Here is a 19,891-nt window from a genome sequence, read left to right as displayed (position 1 = left end):
ATGTTTCTGAATGATTACGTACTGGAATTTCTTTCTGTGGGCGTCAGGTGATTGACAGCAGGAAAACGAGCTCTCATACCTCCAACTGTGCTGACTTTGTGTAGACAGCATGAGAATTAAAGTAGAAGAGGGGGGCACGGTGGCGCAGTGGTAGTGCTGTCGCCTCACAGCTAGAAGGTCCTGGGTTCAGTTCCCACCTGGGACGCTGTGAGCGCTGAAGGAGTGCGTGCCCGTCCGCATGTCCTTGAGTGCCCACCGCCCGGGTGGGGTCGTCAAAGAGGGCCTTTCTGTGTGGAGTTTGCATGTTCTCCCCATGCCCCCTGGGGGTTTCCTTCATATAGAGACACTGCGGCGCGCGTCATCATTCAGAAGCCACGCCCAAGACGGGGGAAAATACAAGGAAGCACTGCCTGACGACTGCAGCTAGCAAAACAAACCGCGACTAACCGGGGCGAACGGAGGAACTCTCGTCAGATATAAATAGTTTTGCGGGGTTTTACAGGGATTTGGACAGTTTTCTTTTTAGATAATGTCAAAAGATTATTTCAGTACACTTCCTCCAACGGAGAGGGAAAGGTACATTGAGAAAATGAACTCAGTTGGCCTGGAGCAGTGTCCCTTTTCATTGCCCAAACAACGCTGGATAAACGATCCCACACAGTGGCCTGAAGTGAAATATTATGACATAAGCTTTTAGGCATGTTTAAATTAATGAAAATAACGCTGGTGTAACATCAGACAGATGGCATCAGATGCGCTGGCGTTCTCCTATGTCACGTGTTGCACACAAAGATCATATATATGGAAGATGAACACTCCAACTTACTTCCGTGACAGCTAAATCCACATTTTCTTCTTGCGAATGCTCAATGGCTTCCTTGTTTTTGAGTACAAAAAAAACTTTAATTGGCGATTTTTTACATTTGTTGTGTGCGCAGCCCACCACACAACAGCTTTAAGCTATGTTTAATTCAAGGAAAATGACGCTGGTGAATGGGAGTGAGCGGAGCGATTTCCCCCGTGATGGGCGTGGCCTATTTCATGCAGTGTCTATAGGAACCCCTCACCAAAACATGCAGTATCCTGGTCGCTGAAGTAGTGCCTCCTCTGGTCGTTCGGGGCGCCTGTTCGGAGGGAGGGGAACTCGTTGGAATAGCGTGATCCTCCCACAGTTTCGGCTCTCCCCAGATCGGCAGAGGGTGGAGCAGCACCCAGGATAAATAAATTAAAATGAGCACTAATGAGGGATAAAAATGGGATAAAAAAAATAATATTAAAAAAAAAAGAAGAGAGGGGCAACTAGACAAATTGTTGCAAACAAAACAAACAACGCTGGTATTATCCTTTAATATTTCCTAATGCTATTGCTGAGCTGATGTAGTGGAGCCTGGGCGGAGCTTATGTTTCTGTAATATGTGTAAATATGGAAGCAAACCTCGTCATGCCCCGAATTTGTAATATGTGTAAATATGGAAGCAAACCTCGTCATGCCCCGAATTCAAGACCTTGTCCTCCTTGTTCCCCAGAACATGAGTGATGCCATGGCGGTGCTGCACAAGCTGCAGACTGGTCTGGATGTGAACGTGAAGTTCACGGGGGTGCGCGTCTTTGAGTACACCCCAGAATGCATTGTGTTTGATCTGCTGGACATCCCCCTCTACCACGGCTGGCTGGTTGACCCCCAGGTGAGACTGACCTCCACCCAACTTATTTCCTTGACCTCTCTTCTCTCCCTGCGCAGCTCTCTCTCTCCTCTTCCACCGTTGTGATATTCTGTTAGCGTAAATATGAACACCCTGTTACTTACGAGCTGTGTTTTTTCTCTGTTGTAAATATTATAGGACATTATGTTCTTCTGTTTATAGTACACAATAGGACAAAAGCGTTGTGAAGGCTCTTCTCCCTAATAATCTGTTCTCTTTGTTCTCAGATGCGTGACATTGTCAAGGCAGTGGGCAACTGCAGCTACAACCAGCTGGTGGAGAAGATCATATCGTGCAAACAGTCAGACAGCAGTGAGCTGGCAGGAGAAGGTGAGTGCTTTAGTCTTGTCATTAGCTTTCCCTCTGTCCGCCCCTCTTCCCTGCCTCTCCCTTCTCCTACATCTACAGCCACGTTTCCACCACATGGTACCTATTCCCTGCCTCTCCCTTATCCTACATCTACAGCCACGTTTCCACCACATGGTACCTATTCCCTGCCTCTCCCTTCTCCTACATCTATAGCCACGTTTCCACCACATGGTACCTATTCCCTGCCTCTCCCTTCTCCTACATCTACAGCCACGTTTCCACCACATGGTACCTATTCCCTGCCTCTCCCTTCTCCTACATCTATAGCCACGTTTCCACCACATGGTACCTATTCCCTGCCTCTCCCTTCTCCTACATCTATAGCCACGGTTCCACCACATGGTACCTATTCCCTGCCTCTCCCTTCTCCTACATCTATAGCCACGGTTCCACCACATGGTACCGGCTCAACTTGACTCAACTCTACTCGCTTATGGTCGTTTATGGCTCATTTCCACCACATATAACAGCACAGTACAGCTCTACTCGACCTGGTCTTACTTGTCTCTACTTGATATAGACTCTGTTTTCCATAGCAAGTTTACTCGCCTCCGCCCACACCTGGTCGTCATAGCGACCGCATATCTGTCCTCCGCCCATAGCCGAAGTAGGCTATAACGTTAAAATTTAATCCATACACGGAACTGTTAAACTGGTTATGAAATACTGGTGCCTGTAAATGACCTACAGTGTACATGGGCAAATGTGACAATCGGCTAGGAGAATGGATATCACTTTGTTGTTACTCAAACTCACATGCATGCACTGTGCGGGGGACAGGAGCTGCGCTACGGGGAGAAGGGAAGCCTCTACCCCGGCGGCAACTCACCAGGCAAGACCCCGGCTTCGCTAAACCCCCGCCTCCGGCATAGCAGAGCCGACGTTACACACAACTACAAAGGGCTTCCTGAGGAGCGGACTTTTTCTCTCTCAAAACAATTGAAAACCGGCCCGGCCCCCACAACTGGTAGCGAACAAGTCGGCATCGCACCTACAAACTTGATCAGAGGAAAATCTATAATGTCTCGATTATGTTATTACACCAAGTGATTCACTCTTCAGCTATAAAACGCTATATTAGCGGCATTATCCCACTCCTGGCTGACACAAATTTGAAAACGACACGTTTAGATCACCAAATGCGGAGCTCACCAAACGCACACCGCTGGCACTGTGTTCAAACTGGACTTGTTATTACTTCTGATATTATTTTACCTCCGACACATGGCTAGCCTCTGCTCTGGGTTGTTTGAGGGGAAGAACTGTCCGGGACGGGGGGGGGGGGGGGACACCGATCTCACTGACTCCTCTCCCCCGGGAGCAGCGCACCACAGCCGGCTTGGCCATGCAGGGCGAGTATGGTTCCCGGAGCCCCTGGCCAGTGCAGTGCGATACGGTCGGTTAGGTGACATCTTTTGGTTTCGTCCTTTGTGTGAAAAGACCTTTAATCACAGCAAGGAGACATATTTTATTTCAGACGAGGCTGAAGGCAGCAAGACAAAAGACTGCTGGGGGGAGAGGAAAAAACACGAGAGTTTGGGAAATCCTACACACCAGCTAACCTGGTCGCTAATGTTAGCATATGTGCTTCTCTCTGACCTCGGTAGTCTGCAGTGTTTTCACGTCACCTTTTGGTATCGCCTCAGCTGGCTTTGAACTTCCATGATGGTGCTACTAAAAAAAAAGGATGGCCTCATCGCGGTGTTTGACCAGCGGAAAACCAAGAAAGGCGAGTGGAGTTGAGTTGAGTTCAGCATGCGGTTGAAATGTGGCTTCCTGTTGCTTAAGAAGGCCCACAATTCACTCCTCTCAGTTTGCTCCCTGTGTGGTTAAAGGGGATATAACGGAGCAAAAGAATAACGTGACAAAGATAATACATCTCGTCATGGCCTGAACACAACAGACTGACATTTTAATAATGTCCTCTTTCTCTGAAGTTTCCACATTGCAGTCAAGTATCAAGTTCTTCATTATTTACATCGGATGGTACAAGTCCAGCCCGGCAGAGTGATGAGAACATTCACTCAGCTGCACATCCATTACATGGTGTGTGTGTGTGTGTGTGTGTGTGTGTGTGTGTGTGTGTGTGTGTGTGTGTGTGTGTGTGTGTGTGTGTGTGTGTGTGTGCGTGCGTGCGTGCGTGCGTGCGTGTTCCACTGGCCAGTGCAAACACCTTCTGCACAGAACCACTGACCCGGTACCCCCCAGTCCAAATAAAGCCAAGTACATGTGGCTACGCAACCAATGAGTTGCTTCCACAGCTCGCAGCAGCAGCCCTACCAGCTGTGTGTCACTTCTCCTCTGTAAATACTCTCTCATTCAACATCATGCTTTCTATTTACACTAGTTGTGTTCATCCCTTTCTGTTCTGGACTTGTTAGACCCCCCCCCCCATCCCCTCCTGACTTGAATTGCTTTTTTGCACTGTATAGCCTAGACATTGTAGAGTAGTGTTAATTTCGTCTACGAAAAACTATGACGAAAAATGTTAGTCGACTACCTTTTTCCCCAAGACTAAGACGAGACTAAAATGTTCAGACTATCAGTTTCATTGACTTAAGACGAGACTAAAAATACTCAAACCTTTAGTCGACTAAAACTTGACTAAACAAAAAGAGGATGAGTTTGACTAAATATGATAAAAACTAACAAGGACATTTGACACAGGACTAAGACTACGACTAAATTTTAAAATAGACGACAAAATTAACACTAATTATAGACCGTTTTCCCCCTCAATGCAACAGTTCAGTTTTCCTGTGCTGCAGCATCATAGATGTGCCTGACATTTAGCTGTGTTTACAGAGATCACAGTTACAACAGAACCCGCCCAGTCTCAGCTAAGTGTCTTATCTATAAGAGGCATGTGTTCCAAAAATATAGTATATTTTTATACACTGTATAGCCTAGACATTGTGGTGAGGACTGTGCACTGTATAGCCTAGACATTGTGGTGAGGACTGTGTGCACTGTATAGCCTAGACATTGTGGTGAGGACTGTGCACTGTATAGCCTAGCCTAGAGACATTGTGGTGAGGACTGTGCACTGTATAGCCTAGACATTGTGGTGAGGACTGTGCACTGTATAGCCTAGAGACATTGTGGTGAGGACTGTGCACTGTATAGCCTAGACATTGTGGTGAGGACTGTGCACTGTATAGCCTAGCCTAGAGACATTGTGGTGAGGACTGTGCACTGTATAGCCTAGACATTGTGGTGAGGACTGTGCACTGTATAGCCTAGCCTAGAGACATTGTGGTGAGGACTGTGCACTGTATAGCCTAGACATTGTGGTGAGGACTGTGCACTGTATAGCCTAGACATTGTGGTGAGGACTGTGCACTGTATAGCCTAGACATTGTGGTGAGGACTGTGCACTGTATAGCCTAGATACATTGTGGTGAGGACTGTGCACTGTATAGCCTAGACATTGTGGTGAGGACTGTGCACTGTATAGCCTAGACATTGTGGTGAGGACTGTGTGCACTGTATAGCCTAGACATTGTGGTGAGGACTGTGCACTGTATAGCCTAGACATTGTGGTGAGGACTGTGTGCACTGTATAGCCTAGACATTGTGGTGAGGACTGTGCACTGTATAGCCTAGCCTAGAGACATTGTGGTGAGGACTGTGCACTGTATAGCCTAGACATTGTGGTGAGGACTGTGCACTGTATAGCCTAGAGACATTGTGGTGAGGACTGTGCACTGTATAGCCTAGACATTGTGGTGAGGACTGTGTGCACTGTATAGCCTAGACATTGTGGTGAGGACTGTGCACTGTATAGCCTAGACATTGTGGTGAGGACTGTGCACTGTATAGCCTAGACATTGTGGTGAGGACTGTGCACTGTATAGCCTAGACATTGTGGTGAGGACTGTGCACTGTATAGCCTAGACATTGTGGTGAGGACTGTGCACTGTATAGCCTAGACATTGTGGTGAGGACTGTGCACTGTATAGCCTAGACATTGTGGTGAGGACTGTGTGCACTGTATAGCCTAGACATTGTGGTGAGGACTGTGCACTGTATAGCCTAGACATTGTGGTGAGGACTGTGTGCACTGTATAGCCTAGACATTGTGGTGAGGACTGTGCACTGTATAGCCTAGACATTGTGGTGAGGACTGTGCACTGTATAGCCTAGACATTGTGGTGAGGACTGTGCACTGTATAGCCTAGAGACATTGTGGTGAGGACTGTGCACTGTATAGCCTAGAGACATTGTGGTGAGGACTGTGCACTGTATAGCCTAGACATTGTGGTGAGGACTGTGCACTGTATAGCCTAGACATTGTGGTGAGGACTGTGCACTGTATAGCCTAGAGACATTGTGGTGAGGACTGTGCACTGTATAGCCTAGACATTGTGGTGAGGACTGTGCACTGTATAGCCTAGACATTGTGGTGAGGACTGTGCACTGTATAGCCTAGAGACATTGTGGTGAGGACTGTGCACTGTATAGCCTAGACATTGTGGTGAGGACTGTGCACTGTATAGCCTAGACATTGTGGTGAGGACTGGGCACTATATAGCCTAGACATTGTGGTGAGGACTGGGCACTATATAGCCTAGAGACATTGTGGTGAGGACTGTGCACTGTATAGCCTAGAGATGGGCTGGCCAGCCATCAACTAAAATAGCACTTTACACCGTGTTTAAAATGGAGCAGCCTTTAAATGCACTGACATCATTTCAGCTGTCTCATTCTGCTTATAAAACCCTCATAAACCACCTTCCTATTTGTCATTGTAACATTTTAATGGGCTTAATTATTACATATTTTCACTGTGTAGGACAAACACCAATCAAAGAGCCACAATTGTTATGTTCGCCTCCTAAGCGCAGATTCCACCATTTCTAGGCCAGGCTTCGTCTATCTATTCTTCCATCCGTATGTCTTTCACACTGATTTTGTCTGTGTTTCTCAAAGCTCACTCTCACTGATGTCACTCACCATCTGCCTGTCCGTTTATGTTTTATGTGGAGTCTACTGTTGTAACTGTGGCTTCCAAATGCAAGGAATCAACATTCTCAAACAGCCACTATGGATGCCACAGCAGGGTTTCCAACATGCTTTCCAAGCCAGCCATGACTGGCATGCATAAGTGCAGACCTTGTTTGATGGTTGATTGTAGCTTAGGTCAGTGGTTCTCAAATGGGGGTCCGGGGACCCCCAGGGGTCCTTGAGGGGGTTCCAGGGGGTCCCCAGCCAAAAGGGGGGTAATTTATTTTTGCTATAATTCCATTCATAAGTAACACAATGACTATTTTGGTCATGGGTTGTATACACTTTCTGTAATAAAACATCTAAAAGCATCAATCTTATCATATGGGGGACTGTGGGACAAAATAATATCAAATGGGGGTCGATGGTCTAATCTTGTCAGTTTAGGGGTCTCTCATGTGAAAGAATTTGAGAACCACTGGTTTAGGTGATGCATCGAGTATCACATGGCACCTAGATGACAGGGTGATGAAAGTGTTGATAGTCCAAATAAAAAGGTAATTAACTATGCACAGGTCAATAGGTAAGACTTCAAAATAAGAGCACCACGATAACGAGAAAAACAAATCCACAACATGAATCCACTCTCAGAAGTTCGTTTTCTGTACATGAATTACATGAACCTAAGGGCAAAACCAACAACACATGCAAAAATGTACCTCGTCAATATTACCGAAACGGCTCCTACAGTGTCACTCAACAGGTTATGGGCTCCACGTTGCTGTATTTGCTATGGACTCACAAAGGTCAAAGGTCAACCTCTGCCTCTTTTTTCCCTGCATCTTTATTCTTTCTGCCGCCGGTCCGCTAGGCATCGTGGCCGAGCAGTTCCTGAGCAGCACGGCCACTCAGCTGACCTACCACGGCCTGTGTGAGCTCACATCCACCGTGCAGGAGGGAGAGCTCTGCGTCTTCTTCAGGAACAACCACTTCAGCACCATGATCAAATACAAGGTAAAACAAAGACCAGCAACAGGACTGTCTGCTTCTCTGCTAATGTCCAGGCAAACATAGGTTCACCCTCGAAAACAAGTTGCCTTCTCTTTCGTCTGAACGAACCACTACAAACTCTGCATTCATCAAACTCCTCTCTTTGGGCCATTCAGTAAAATGGTGCTTTTGATGGATTGTTGATTTTCACACACGAGACGATGCATCTAATTGATCTTTGATTAAAATAACTATTTTAAGATATCTAATTGTTATGTCCAGCGGATGAAGACAGGGACCTTGCTGCTATCCAGTGTTATAATATTTCTGTTAACAGCTGAATTACTTGGCAAACTCCTTTCTGCTTCTCCCAACTGTCAGACTGTCTCACACTTCAGTGCTTCCAGTTCACTGTACACCTTCCCTGCATCGTGTTCTTCAAACTGATGTCAACTCCCTATTCAATGATAGCGGCTATGTAGCGTAACAAGACAAGTCATGGTGATCTTTTCAGGAGGTCCTGTTGAGCACCTACAGGTCTGCAGCACTCTGCATCCTACATGTATCTCCAGCGGGAGGAACCTTTCCTGTTAGCTACAGGAAAGGTCAGTACCATACTGTACCATACTACAGTACAGTATGGTTGCCATTGCCAATGTAAGCAAAGCTATGTGTAACACCTGTAGCGCTTAGGTAAAGACCTAAGAGTACCCAAGACACAAACACACAATCCTGCCAGTTACCTAAAAGACCCGGGTGTGTAATGCGTTGTGTGTGTGTGTGTGTGTGTGTTTGTGTGTTTCCTAGGGCCAGCTGTACCTCCTGGTCACAGACCAAGGATTCCTGACAGAGGAGAAGGTGGTGTGGGAGAGCCTCCACAATGTGGACGGAGACGGAAACTTCTGCGACTCTGACTTCCGGCTGCGCCCACCTTCTGACCCCGAGACGGTGTACCGCGGACAGCAGGACCAGATAGACCAGGTCTGAACACTGATGAAGGCAAGGCTGGCAGACCCAGCATTTATCCACCCGAAACACTTTAGCGTGTCGTGCCTGGTAACGTTACACAGATCTGAAACACTTTGGCATGTCGTGCCCGGTAACGTTACACACATCTGAAACACTTTAGCGTGTCGTGCCTGGTAACGTTGCACAGATCTGAAACACTTTAGCATGTCGTGCCTGGTAACGTTACACAGATCTGAAACACTTTAGCGTGTCGTGCCTGGTAACGTTACACAGATCTGAAACACTTTAGCGTGTCACGCCTGGTAACGTTACACAGATCTGAAACACTTTAGCGTGTCGTGCCCGGTAACGTTACACAGATCTGAAACACTTTAGCGTGTCGTGCCGGGTAACGTTACACAGATCTGAAACACTTTAGCGTGTCGTGCCTGGTAACGTTACACAGATCTGAAACACTTTAGCATGTCGTGCCTGGTAACGTCACACAGATCTGAAACACTTTAGCGTGTCGTGCCTGGTAACGTTACACAGATCTGAAACACTTTAGCGTGTCACGCCTGGTAACGTTACACAGATCTGAAACACTTTAGCGTGTCGTGCCCGGTAACGTTACACAGCTCTGAAACACTTTAGCGTGTCGTGCCTGGTAACGTTACACAGATCTGAAACACTTTAGCGTGTCGTGCCCGGTAACGTTACACACATCTGAAACACTTTAGCGTGTCGTGCCTGGTAACGTCACACACATCTGAAACACTTTAGCGTGTCACGCCTGGTAACGTTACACAGATCTGAAACACTTTAGCATGTCGTGCCTGGTAACGTTACACAGATCTGAAACACTTTAGCATGTCGTGCCTGGTAACGTTACACACATCTGAAACACTTTAGCGTGTCGTGCCTGATAACGTTACACAGATCTGAAACACTTTAGCATGTCGTGCCTGGTAACGTTACACAGATCTGAAACACTTTAGCATGTCGTGCCTGGTAACGTTACACAGATCTGAAACACTTTAGCATGTCGTGCCTGGTAATGTTACACACATCTGAAACACTTTAGCGTGTCGTGCCTGGTAACGTTACACACATCTGAAACACTTTAGCGTGTCGTGCCTGATAACGTTACACAGATCTGAAACACTTTAGCATGTCGTGCCTGGTAACGTTACACAGATCTGAAACACTTTAGCGTGTCGTGCCTGGTAACATTACATAGATCTGAAACACTTTAGCGTGTCGTGCCTGATAACGTTACACAGATCTGAAACACTTTAGCGTGTCGTGCCTGGTAACATTACATAGATCTGAAACACTTTAGCGTGTCGTGCCTGATAACGTTACACACATCTGAAACACTTTAGCATGTCGTGCCTGATAACGTTGCACAGATCTGAAACACTTTAGTGTGTCGTGCCTGGTAACGTTACACACATCTGAAACACTTTAGCGTGTCGTGCCTGATAACGTTACACAGATCTGAAACACTTTAGCATGTCGTGCCTGGTAACGTTACACAGATCTGAAACACTTTAGCGCGTCGTGCCTGGTAACGTTACACAGATCTGAAACACTTTAGCATGTCGTGCCTGGTAACGTTACACACATCTGAAACACTTTAGCATGTCGTGCCTGGTAACGTTACACAGATCTGAAACACTTTAGCGTGTCGTGCCTGGTAACGTTACACACATCTGAAACACTTTAGCATGTCGTGCCTGGTAACGTTACACAGATCTGAAACACTTTAGCGTGTCGTGCCTGGGGTAAGGTTACACACATCTGAAACACTTTAGCGTGTCGTGCCGGGTAACGTTACACAGATCTTTGGTGCCCCCCGGTGGTACTCTCCTCACGCTTGCTGCTCTGTGTGTTTCTAGTTGTAGTCATTTTGCAGAAATCATATAAACAGAACACAAGAGACATCAAAATCCAAGAAGGAGAATGGCGCAGAGTCGTCAAAATGCATAAATAAAATGCATAAATAATCAGGGGAAATCAAGTGAATTTGAGAGTGGCCGTCATCCCAAGCTGACAACATTGTAAGGGAAGGTTCCTCAATAATAGATGTCGACAAGCTCTCCATACGTGCATTTTAAGCAGACAGAGAGAGAAACACAGACACACACACACACACACACGCACACGCACACGCACACGCACACACACACACACACACACACACACACACACACACACACACACACACACACACACCCCACTGGTTAGACACTTGAAAGCCTGTAAAGCAGGGATACATGGTGCCCCCCTCTGTTCTGCCCCATGCTTAGCTGTAGCACACACTCCTCAACGCTCTCCTTAATAATGCACAGGCTTTTGGTCTCCTAGGTGTTTTACTGCTTTCACAGCTGTCTGCTCATTGGTTGGCCAGTTTGGTCCAAACACAGGCTGGCTGACACATTGTCAGCCTTGCTCGCGTACACACAGGTCCACACAGGTACACACACACACACACACACACACACACACACACACAGGTACACATAAGGATATGGAGGACATCACTTCTTAATGTCCTCATTGGCACAAGCCCAGACTCTCTTATCAGTGACAGAGCTTTATCGTGAAAATCAACTGGGACTTTTTTTTCTACACTCATGATCAATTTGATGAGAGGAAAGTTCTAATGATCCCTGTGGGGAATCTGGGCCATTGCACTGCGGTGGTAAAGCATAGCATGTCGAAAAGACCAGAGCAACAGAGAATAAAACACAAAATTATGACAAAAAGAACATGTTGAAGATAACACAACAAAATGGCAAATATTGAAGATAAAGACAAAGATGGCTGACAGCGAGCGGGTGCAGCTGTGCTTGTGTGTGGGTTCACCGAGGTGCCATCCATTTTGCCGGGTTTTTGAGAATTCTGCAAGGTCCCTTGAGGCTAAAGTGCAGGGGGATGTTGCAGGGGGATGTATGTGAATACTATTTCCGGCGTAGCGTGCACTGTTTTTCTGGGTGTAGCTTACGCAAAATAGTGTAGCACAGAATCAGATGACGTGCTATTATACAGTATACCAGGCAGGCGGCACTCACCGAATGTTTGAAAAAGAACATTAATCGTTAAACAGGTAGAAACACTGACTGGACGGGGGCTTTAAGGACTGAAAAAGACTTGATCTACTGCATGTCACAATGCAGCTTGTAGGTAGCCTTGATCTACTGCATGTCACAATGCAGCTTGTAGGTAGATCTACTGCATGTCACAATGCAGCTTGTAGGTAGCCATCACACTGACAAGTGTGCTTGTAAAACACCAAGAAAGCAACTAACTCTCTCTCTCTCTCTCTCTCTCTCTCTCTCTCTCTCTGTGCATGCGTGTGTCTCTCTCTCTCTGTGCATGTGTATCTAGGACTATCTGATGGCACTTTCGCTGCAGCAGGAGCAGCAGAGCCAGGACCTGCAGTGGGAGCAGCTCCCTGAGGGCATCAGTGACCTGGAGCTGGCTAAAAAGCTCCAGGAGGAGGAGGACCGGCGCGCCTCCCAGTACTACCAGGAGCAGGAACAGGAGCAGGCGGCTGCCGCACAGGCACAGGCACAGGTGGGGAGGGGGAGATAGGGGGTTGTGTTGACTTGCTCAACATTATAAATCAAACGCAATGAATCAATAAAATTATACATTCAATCATAATGTACAGTATCTATTAATGTAATGCATTGAAATCAAACCTGAAAGGTAGACCTAACATTTTGTGATATTCAGTAATGATAATATAGTGTATAACACTGTGTAATCACAGATACTGTATGTGGTAAGAATAAACAAAACAAAAAAATTCAGAATTTGATTGAATGTCCAATTCTGTTTCCTGTAGGTTTTTTCAAATTCCAATTCCTCAGTTGAAATGAATTGATTGATGAATTGATGAGTTCATTCATGAATTGATCCCAACCCTGCACCGTACATTCATGACATGATTGCCGTAGATCAATGGTTCTCAACGTGGGGTCCAGAGACCACCAGTGTGAACTGAAATGAACTGATGAATGAAATGTTAAAAATTGTTATTATTGTTATTATTAAATCTTTATTTAACTAGGTTAGTCCCAATGAGATTGCAAGAGCCCTTTGAAGAGGGAGCCCTGGTCAAGAAAGCAGCAATACAGCAATACTCAGTAGAGTGCATGTTATATGAATTTGTTTGGAACTTAGGCGCCTTTCTGTGATTGGACACGCCCATTGCCCCACACCCTCTTTTGGCAAGTGGGTGTGGCAAGTTAATCAGTTCTAAGTTGGCCCATGACCTACTTATCTACAAAGGTGTTATGTGAATCTGTGTGGAAGTTACTGTAATCACCTTTTTGTGATTGAACACGGCCATTACAGCGCCCCCTTTTGGCCAGTGGAAGCATGGAAAGTTAATCACTTCTACGTTGGCCCATGACCAACCTGTCTGTAAAGTTTCGTGCAAATCGGAGGTAACAACACACACGCATTAAAAACACAGACATGGTAGCAGCTCACAGACTCAATGTGCCTAAAAGACAGACAGGAGTGCTCAAGCAACACACAAGCAAACAATAAAAGCACACACAACCAAGCATATTGTATCATTTGTGAGGTGCATCAGTAAATGTAGTTCAGTTAGTGAAATAGTTCAGTTCACTTATGGGAGAGTTCAGTTTGTAAGTGTGAGAGAGAGTGTGCGTGTGCATGCGGGGGTGGGCTATGGGAGCGGGCACAGGGGAGGAGAGGCACCTGAGTCGGAGGTAGCACCAGCAGCAGTGCAGAGCAGGAAGGAAGCCAGCAATGGAGTGAGCAGCAAATGGAGCAAGCACGAGAGGCAGGTCCACGCAGAGGAGGAGATGCAGGTCCACGCAGAGGAGGAGAGGCAGGTCCACGCAGAGGAGAGGCAGGTTCAGAATCACTGCCGTAGATGACCCGTTCGGGAGTTTGAGAGTATTTGACATCTCAGACACAGTCACGTTGATTGTCCCATTCTCCTCTGTCCCGTGTGTGCAGCAGGGTCAGCAGGAGCCTGCAGGGGGCGACGAGGCAGACCGAGGCGGGGCGGGAGCAGCAGCTGGGGCCGGGACGGGGACGGGGACAGCAGCCGGACCTGCGCCCAGCCCGGGGAAACAGCCCTCTGCTGGGGAGCGCAAACCCAAGAAAGAACCGAAGGATAAAGACAAATGTGTTATTTTGTAACATACAGTGTGTCTGTGTGTGTGTGTGTGTGTGTGTGTGTGTGCGTGCGCGTGCGTGCGTGCACACTCGTGCGTGAGTGTGTGTGTGTGTGTGTGTTTTTTGTGCATTTGCTTATCTGTGAGAAAGGGGACAGCATTTGTTTCTCCATGGATTTGACACACAACGCACAGCGCCCCCACTTGGCGACAGAGAGGCAACACAACACATTCTCACTCCCAACTCAAACACGTTCGCTCAGGAACCCTTGTCGTTGTTTTTTTTCCACACCCGGGGTACCTCTTTCTCGTTGTTCTTGAATGAGGTTGGGGTTAGGCAATGGTCCCCCTGGTGGTTGGTTAGGGTTAGGCACTGGTAGCCACTTGGTTGGGGTTAGGGTTTGGATATGGGTCCAGGTTAGGGAAGGAAGCTCCACGACTGAACGCTGGTCCGAATTCAACACCTGACTATACCGGCTCTCCCTTCAGGAGGGAATCCCCCGGCCCCGACGCCGCCTGGTGGTTAAAAGCGTGAGGGACGCCCTGCACCAAGGAATAGTCCTCGCTTCTCTGAATTCAACACCTCGTTTCCAAGAATTCACCGTGCCCGCCCCCTTGCCCGTTTCATTGGTTTCCAACGACAGGGGGCGCTGCCTTTCTCTTCGGAAAGTAACGACAGGGGATCCTGAGCGAAGCTTCATTTTTAACGAGTTGGGATGAGAACGGGTTGGGCAGGAAGGGAAGGGGACAGCTGGAGGAGAGATGCGACGGGACGAACAGAGGATTTGCCGTTCCCAAACCACTGGTGCCTGCTATCCTCTATCCTCAGTGGAACCCGGACATCAGAGGAAGGGACACAACTACCCCTTATCTTTCGTAGAGTTGGCCAAACTTTGTTACAAGTCGCACAGTGCACTATATTTGTGACGTGGGGTCAAGTTTATTCGGGGGTGGTATATTTTATAGCAAAAAGACAAAATCTACAGAAACAAAATGTCACTCTCTCACCGTATTTTTTTCCAAGAAAACCAGTGTCATTCATTTTTCATTATTGCAGTTTATAAGCTATTTTTTTGTATTTACAGATCATGTCTAGATAAAACCGGCTTTTGTTTTCTTTGAGTTTTTGAAGATATTTTGAGCAAGAGATGCATACCGGTAAGTCATTTTAGGATTTGTTCAGTAAGCTATTGGTGGGTGGAGCCTGTTTCGGCCTTTTAGGTTTGAAATAATCGTGAGTTTGCTATGAGCTATTTTCTTTTGTTGAAGATGAGGTAACAAGAACATCAATTGTGTGAAATATTCACACCTCTCTAAATGATGCCAAGATACTAATTTTATTTATGCGTCTGTGTGAAAGCGAGCTTTTGGGAGAGGTTTTATTTTTGTGTCCGTTGAAAGGGATTTTCTCATAATATTTGCCTGTTGGAAATTAATATAACATTTGTGTCCCCCTTCTAAACACTATGTACCCAGATCACATGGATTTCTAAAGGGTTACTAACGCCAGATACTGTAGCTACATACTACTCCTCATCGCTACTTTGCCCTGTTCAAATTTGCCTTACCAGAGTATGGCAGTGTTGTATTCTGCTCTGTTTGGATGTGAATGTGTGTGTGTGTTGTTTTGATGTGTATGGTATATACACATATGCTATGTATATGGTATAATCATGTGTATGGTGTCCATGTCTCATTTGCTGAGCATTGCTGATGTCACAATTTAAATTTGGAAATAGCCAAATGTTTTAAATTGTATTGGTTAAGCTACACTTATGGGACATTTCATGTTTTTATCTCACAATCCTAATGTCATTTATATTCTTCACTACTACAACTACTTAGTTTCTGTGGGTTTGCAGGATGCAGTTCACCATGTTTTCAAAAAACATCTCAACACTTAGAATGACACCAAGACGATCTTAGCACGAAGGAGAACCGTTTAGATTGCTACCAGTTTAAATGCTATGGCAGTATCCCATACAAACACTCTTAAGAGGTTCCAGCGCCTCCTTCTATTCTCACTGTCAATCTCTTCTGGCCACTCGCAAAAGAGATGTAGTGTGTGTACTGTGTGCAGACGCCACCGTGACCTCCCCTGTTGCATTCTGGGTGTAGGATTTGCTATTGTGGCTAGGTGTTGAAGAGGAATATACCAGGCAATTCAAGAGGAGGAAAGTTCGATTAACATTTGTGAATTCCCTCCTTAAAGCCTGAATCCGCACCTCTAATCTGTGACATCGAGATTTACAACTTGAATCCGTTAACAGTTGCAGCGATGTGAAACTGACTTGCTTGAGCTGTAGACTCAAACGAGCTTCCCCCCTCCCCTCTCAGTTTTCCCCCTGGGTAACCTCACTGTCACCTTTTCTAGCCTGTTCATAGTGGAACTGCACATCCATGTGACCTCTCAAATTCAGGGAGGGACAAAGTTGTCAATCATTTGTGGAATGCAGAGGATAGTAGTGGAAGTTAATTCATAAATTGACCTGTCCTAGGGCAAAGGAAAAACCTTTTTGAATACGGAAATTGCGTAGCATGACCTTTTAACTTGTTCACTCCTCACCACAACAAATACACTATGTATACTTACAGTGGAGTTGGCTGGTAGTTTGTGCCATTGTCCGACCACGGGACTGCCTCCTGAGAAACCTTTGGATCTATACATTCCAGTTGGATGCCTTGAGTCAAGCCTTTTGTCAGATCAAGAAAGACAGTTGGAGTTGGGAGTTCCTTGCAATGCTTGTTAAATGGTCTCCATGTTTGTTGCCATTTTGTTCAACAAGAACAAGCCTCCTGTTGTAAGGACTGCTTCCTACTTGGCAGGAAGATGCGATGGGGGCAGCAGGCGACCTATATGGGACGCCTCTCTGATGGGCTTGATTCAGGAGGCTGGAGTTTGACCTCCCTGTTTGTTTGGCCGTCACAAGGCTTTACTTTGTATATAAAACGCCTTACAACATTTCAACGTATTTTATAGGACAAAAGGAGAACAGGCGTACTACCAGAATGAGACAATCCATGCATTTTAACACGCATCAGAAATACTCTCAGGCCTTTTCTGAGGGGACATATCCTCGAGTATCTTTTTCAAATGGTATGCTTTGTATCGGCACTACCTTGGCCTGTAGTCACTTTAGTCAGTCACAATCACAAGTGTGTATATATACACACAGGAGTATACCACAGATTATAGGCGAACTTGATAGTTTGGAGAAACTTGTGCATAGCTGTGAAAGTCCGTGGAATATTTGGACACGTAAGAGGGCTTAACACTACAATATTTAAGATCCTCATTGAAGTCCACAATGAAGCTGCTCCGCTTGTGTTCACTTGGACTACCCCCCAAAAAGGAACACTATGTTAATTAAGTATGTACAGATTGTATGGTGTGCTGCTTTGTCCTTTATACTAGTGATGACTACCGTAGGTTAAGTTAGAGGGGAAATGGTCTACAATACATTGTTTTAGTCTCTGGTCTTTCCCAGAATCCTTGCCAATTCTCTCCATGCATTTTTTTGTTTACAGACTTGAGAGAAGATAGTAAGAGAGGAACCATAGGTCTGATCCTTAAAAATAGCTTGAAGCAGTAAGAAGAGAGGAGAGTTCCTGGCAGCGTCCTCGGCAGCAGTCTGCAGCAATGTGCTATTTTTTGTTGATCCTTTCATGACTAAATTCAGATTAGAGTATCATTGGGACCCGAATTTGACCTCCTTCATGTCTCGGCCCATTAAGTGATCAGGCAGATTAAACATTCCAAAGGAAGTTTAAAAATGGAACCTCAGTTAGGGAAGTTTCATTCATCTGAAAAGCTTGTTTGTTGGTGTTTGTATGGGCAAGAGGTTGCTGCATGCCACACCTTTTTCTTCTTTTTTTTCAGATTTACTACTGTGCATTATCTTGCTATTCATATTCATTACACTTATTACCCGGATTTGATCTTTTTGTTGTAATGTGCATTTCAGTTTCACCCTTGTTTAAATGATCAGAAGGATATTGTGTGTTCAATGTCTCAAGTGATGACTTGTATGCCTTGTAAAAGTGATTGTGGGTTAAATGCTGTAAAATTAGTATTTTGACAAGGTGGTCTTTGAACATGTAGTCATTGTAATTGGTTTTGCACTGTTACATTGATATGCACTAAGAGAAAAGACACATACCTCATTTTATACAGAACAGAAATTGTGCAAGAGTGCTATAATTGTTCTTTGGGTACCTTTTAAAAGTAATGGCCAAAAGAATTATCTCAACTTTGTAGCCGTTGCTCTCAAGCCAGTTAAATAAAATGTTAATTTGTAAAAGTATGAAAGGGCTGTTAACCTGTTTTGGCTTAAAATTAAGGAGTGTATTTGTTGAGAAAGTATAACCATTTCAATAGAACGTGCTGCAATTTTATATGTATTCAGGTTAGTGGTGCACCTATACCAGGCAGAAGGCTTATTGATACAAATGCACCAGCACAAAAAAAGTACCAGCACACAGTTAATTTGATGATGCTGAGTTTTTTGCCTTCAATTTACAAAAAATATATAGGTGCGTATAATTTGATTACATAGGTTTATGCTATGTGAAGTTTTTCTGTAAAATGTGTCAGAAAATGTGTAGATTGGACAAAACTGCAATAAAAATTGGCTCCAATGGTACTCGACTTGATTGGCAAAAAAAAAAGGGTATAGGTGCATCCCTAATTCAGATAGCTATTTTCCAGTCCAGTCAAAGTCTGTTTAGTTACATAGCTTCTCACACATGTAATGTGATATGATCATACTTTGACATAAAAGAGGAAAAGGCTGTTTTCTAAGGCTTGAGTGTTGTCATCTGTGTAGTAGGGAGAGGATGTTTATTGATTCTTGTTGTATGAGACGTGCATCCAGACTGCTAAACAATCTAAAGTGAGACGTTTTCTTGAATGCAGTATCAACACCTGATGTTATTTTGTGGTGCATGTATAGTGCTGAATGAAACATAAGGCAGAGTAAAATCTCATTAGCAAACCCCCAAGAATATCAGTTTCGTTGTATGGCCCATTATGTTGATATTTCACTATATAAAAACACAAGCAAAAGGAACCTGTGTAGTTGTGAATATGGGAGGATAAATCTTTTGTGTTGGTTAATGTTCATCTATTTACATAAATGACCAAATAATGTATGTAGCCTTTCACAGTACAGTCGCAAAATGTATATGGTGATATATATAACAAAATGCCTTATAGACGAGGGACATTCAACCTGATTAGAAGTACCAGGATAATAAAATACTAAAATCAATAGTTGCTTTGTTGTCATGGTTTGTGGTAAGGCATATATATCACAGAATCACACTCAAGGCAAATTTGACCAAAAACCTGATTCATACAGTTATAGGAATGGTTAATGTGTGACTTATTTGAAATTGTTGAGTTGTCAACACTCTAAAGCATCAATCGTTTTATTCCTAGAGCCCACTGCGCGTCACATACGCAGCTCGCCCACTGCGCGGCCTCGCCTGCTCTATGACATCGCTGATGACATCATCTAGGACAATCACCTAATTAAAAAATCCGGCTCCGTCAGGTCACCCGCATGGGTGCTCTTTACACCACCTGAAAGTTTTAGCCCGATCGCATGTAAAACGGCATAGCTGTGGCCGGCAAAGATTCTGCTCACGCACACACACGGACACTTCTCATCCTTATTACTAGTGGACCTGGCCCCCCTGGTCTGGAACATGGCATCATCACTGATGACATCATCACTGAACTTATTAGCCTCAGCCAGGAAGAATAAC

General features: G+C 45.2%; 1 protein-coding gene across 1 annotated transcript in view; it reads left to right on the top strand.

The window, feature by feature from the left end:
* mindy2 (MINDY lysine 48 deubiquitinase 2) overlaps positions 1-14,147 on the top strand; it is a gene marked incomplete at both ends in the record, with an annotated part of 38,799 nt that extends 24,652 nt beyond the window's left edge. The window contains 6 exons of the mRNA XM_083650592.1: positions 1,527-1,685; positions 1,931-2,033; positions 7,891-8,033; positions 8,817-8,990; positions 12,351-12,539; positions 13,962-14,147. Of these exons, the coding sequence (XP_083506718.1) occupies positions 1,527-1,685; positions 1,931-2,033; positions 7,891-8,033; positions 8,817-8,990; positions 12,351-12,539; positions 13,962-14,147 (954 nt within the window). The remainder of the gene's footprint in view (positions 1-1,526; positions 1,686-1,930; positions 2,034-7,890; positions 8,034-8,816; positions 8,991-12,350; positions 12,540-13,961) is intronic.
* Between the last annotated feature and the right edge of the window lie 5,744 nt (positions 14,148-19,891).

The sequence above is a fragment of the Poromitra crassiceps genome (genome assembly GCF_964638095.1).
Source record: "Poromitra crassiceps genome assembly, chromosome: 14".
Lineage (NCBI taxonomy): Eukaryota > Metazoa > Chordata > Actinopteri > Beryciformes > Melamphaidae > Poromitra > Poromitra crassiceps.
The sequence above is the reverse complement of the archived record's forward strand: the minus strand, read 5'-3'. Positions and strand labels throughout refer to the sequence as shown.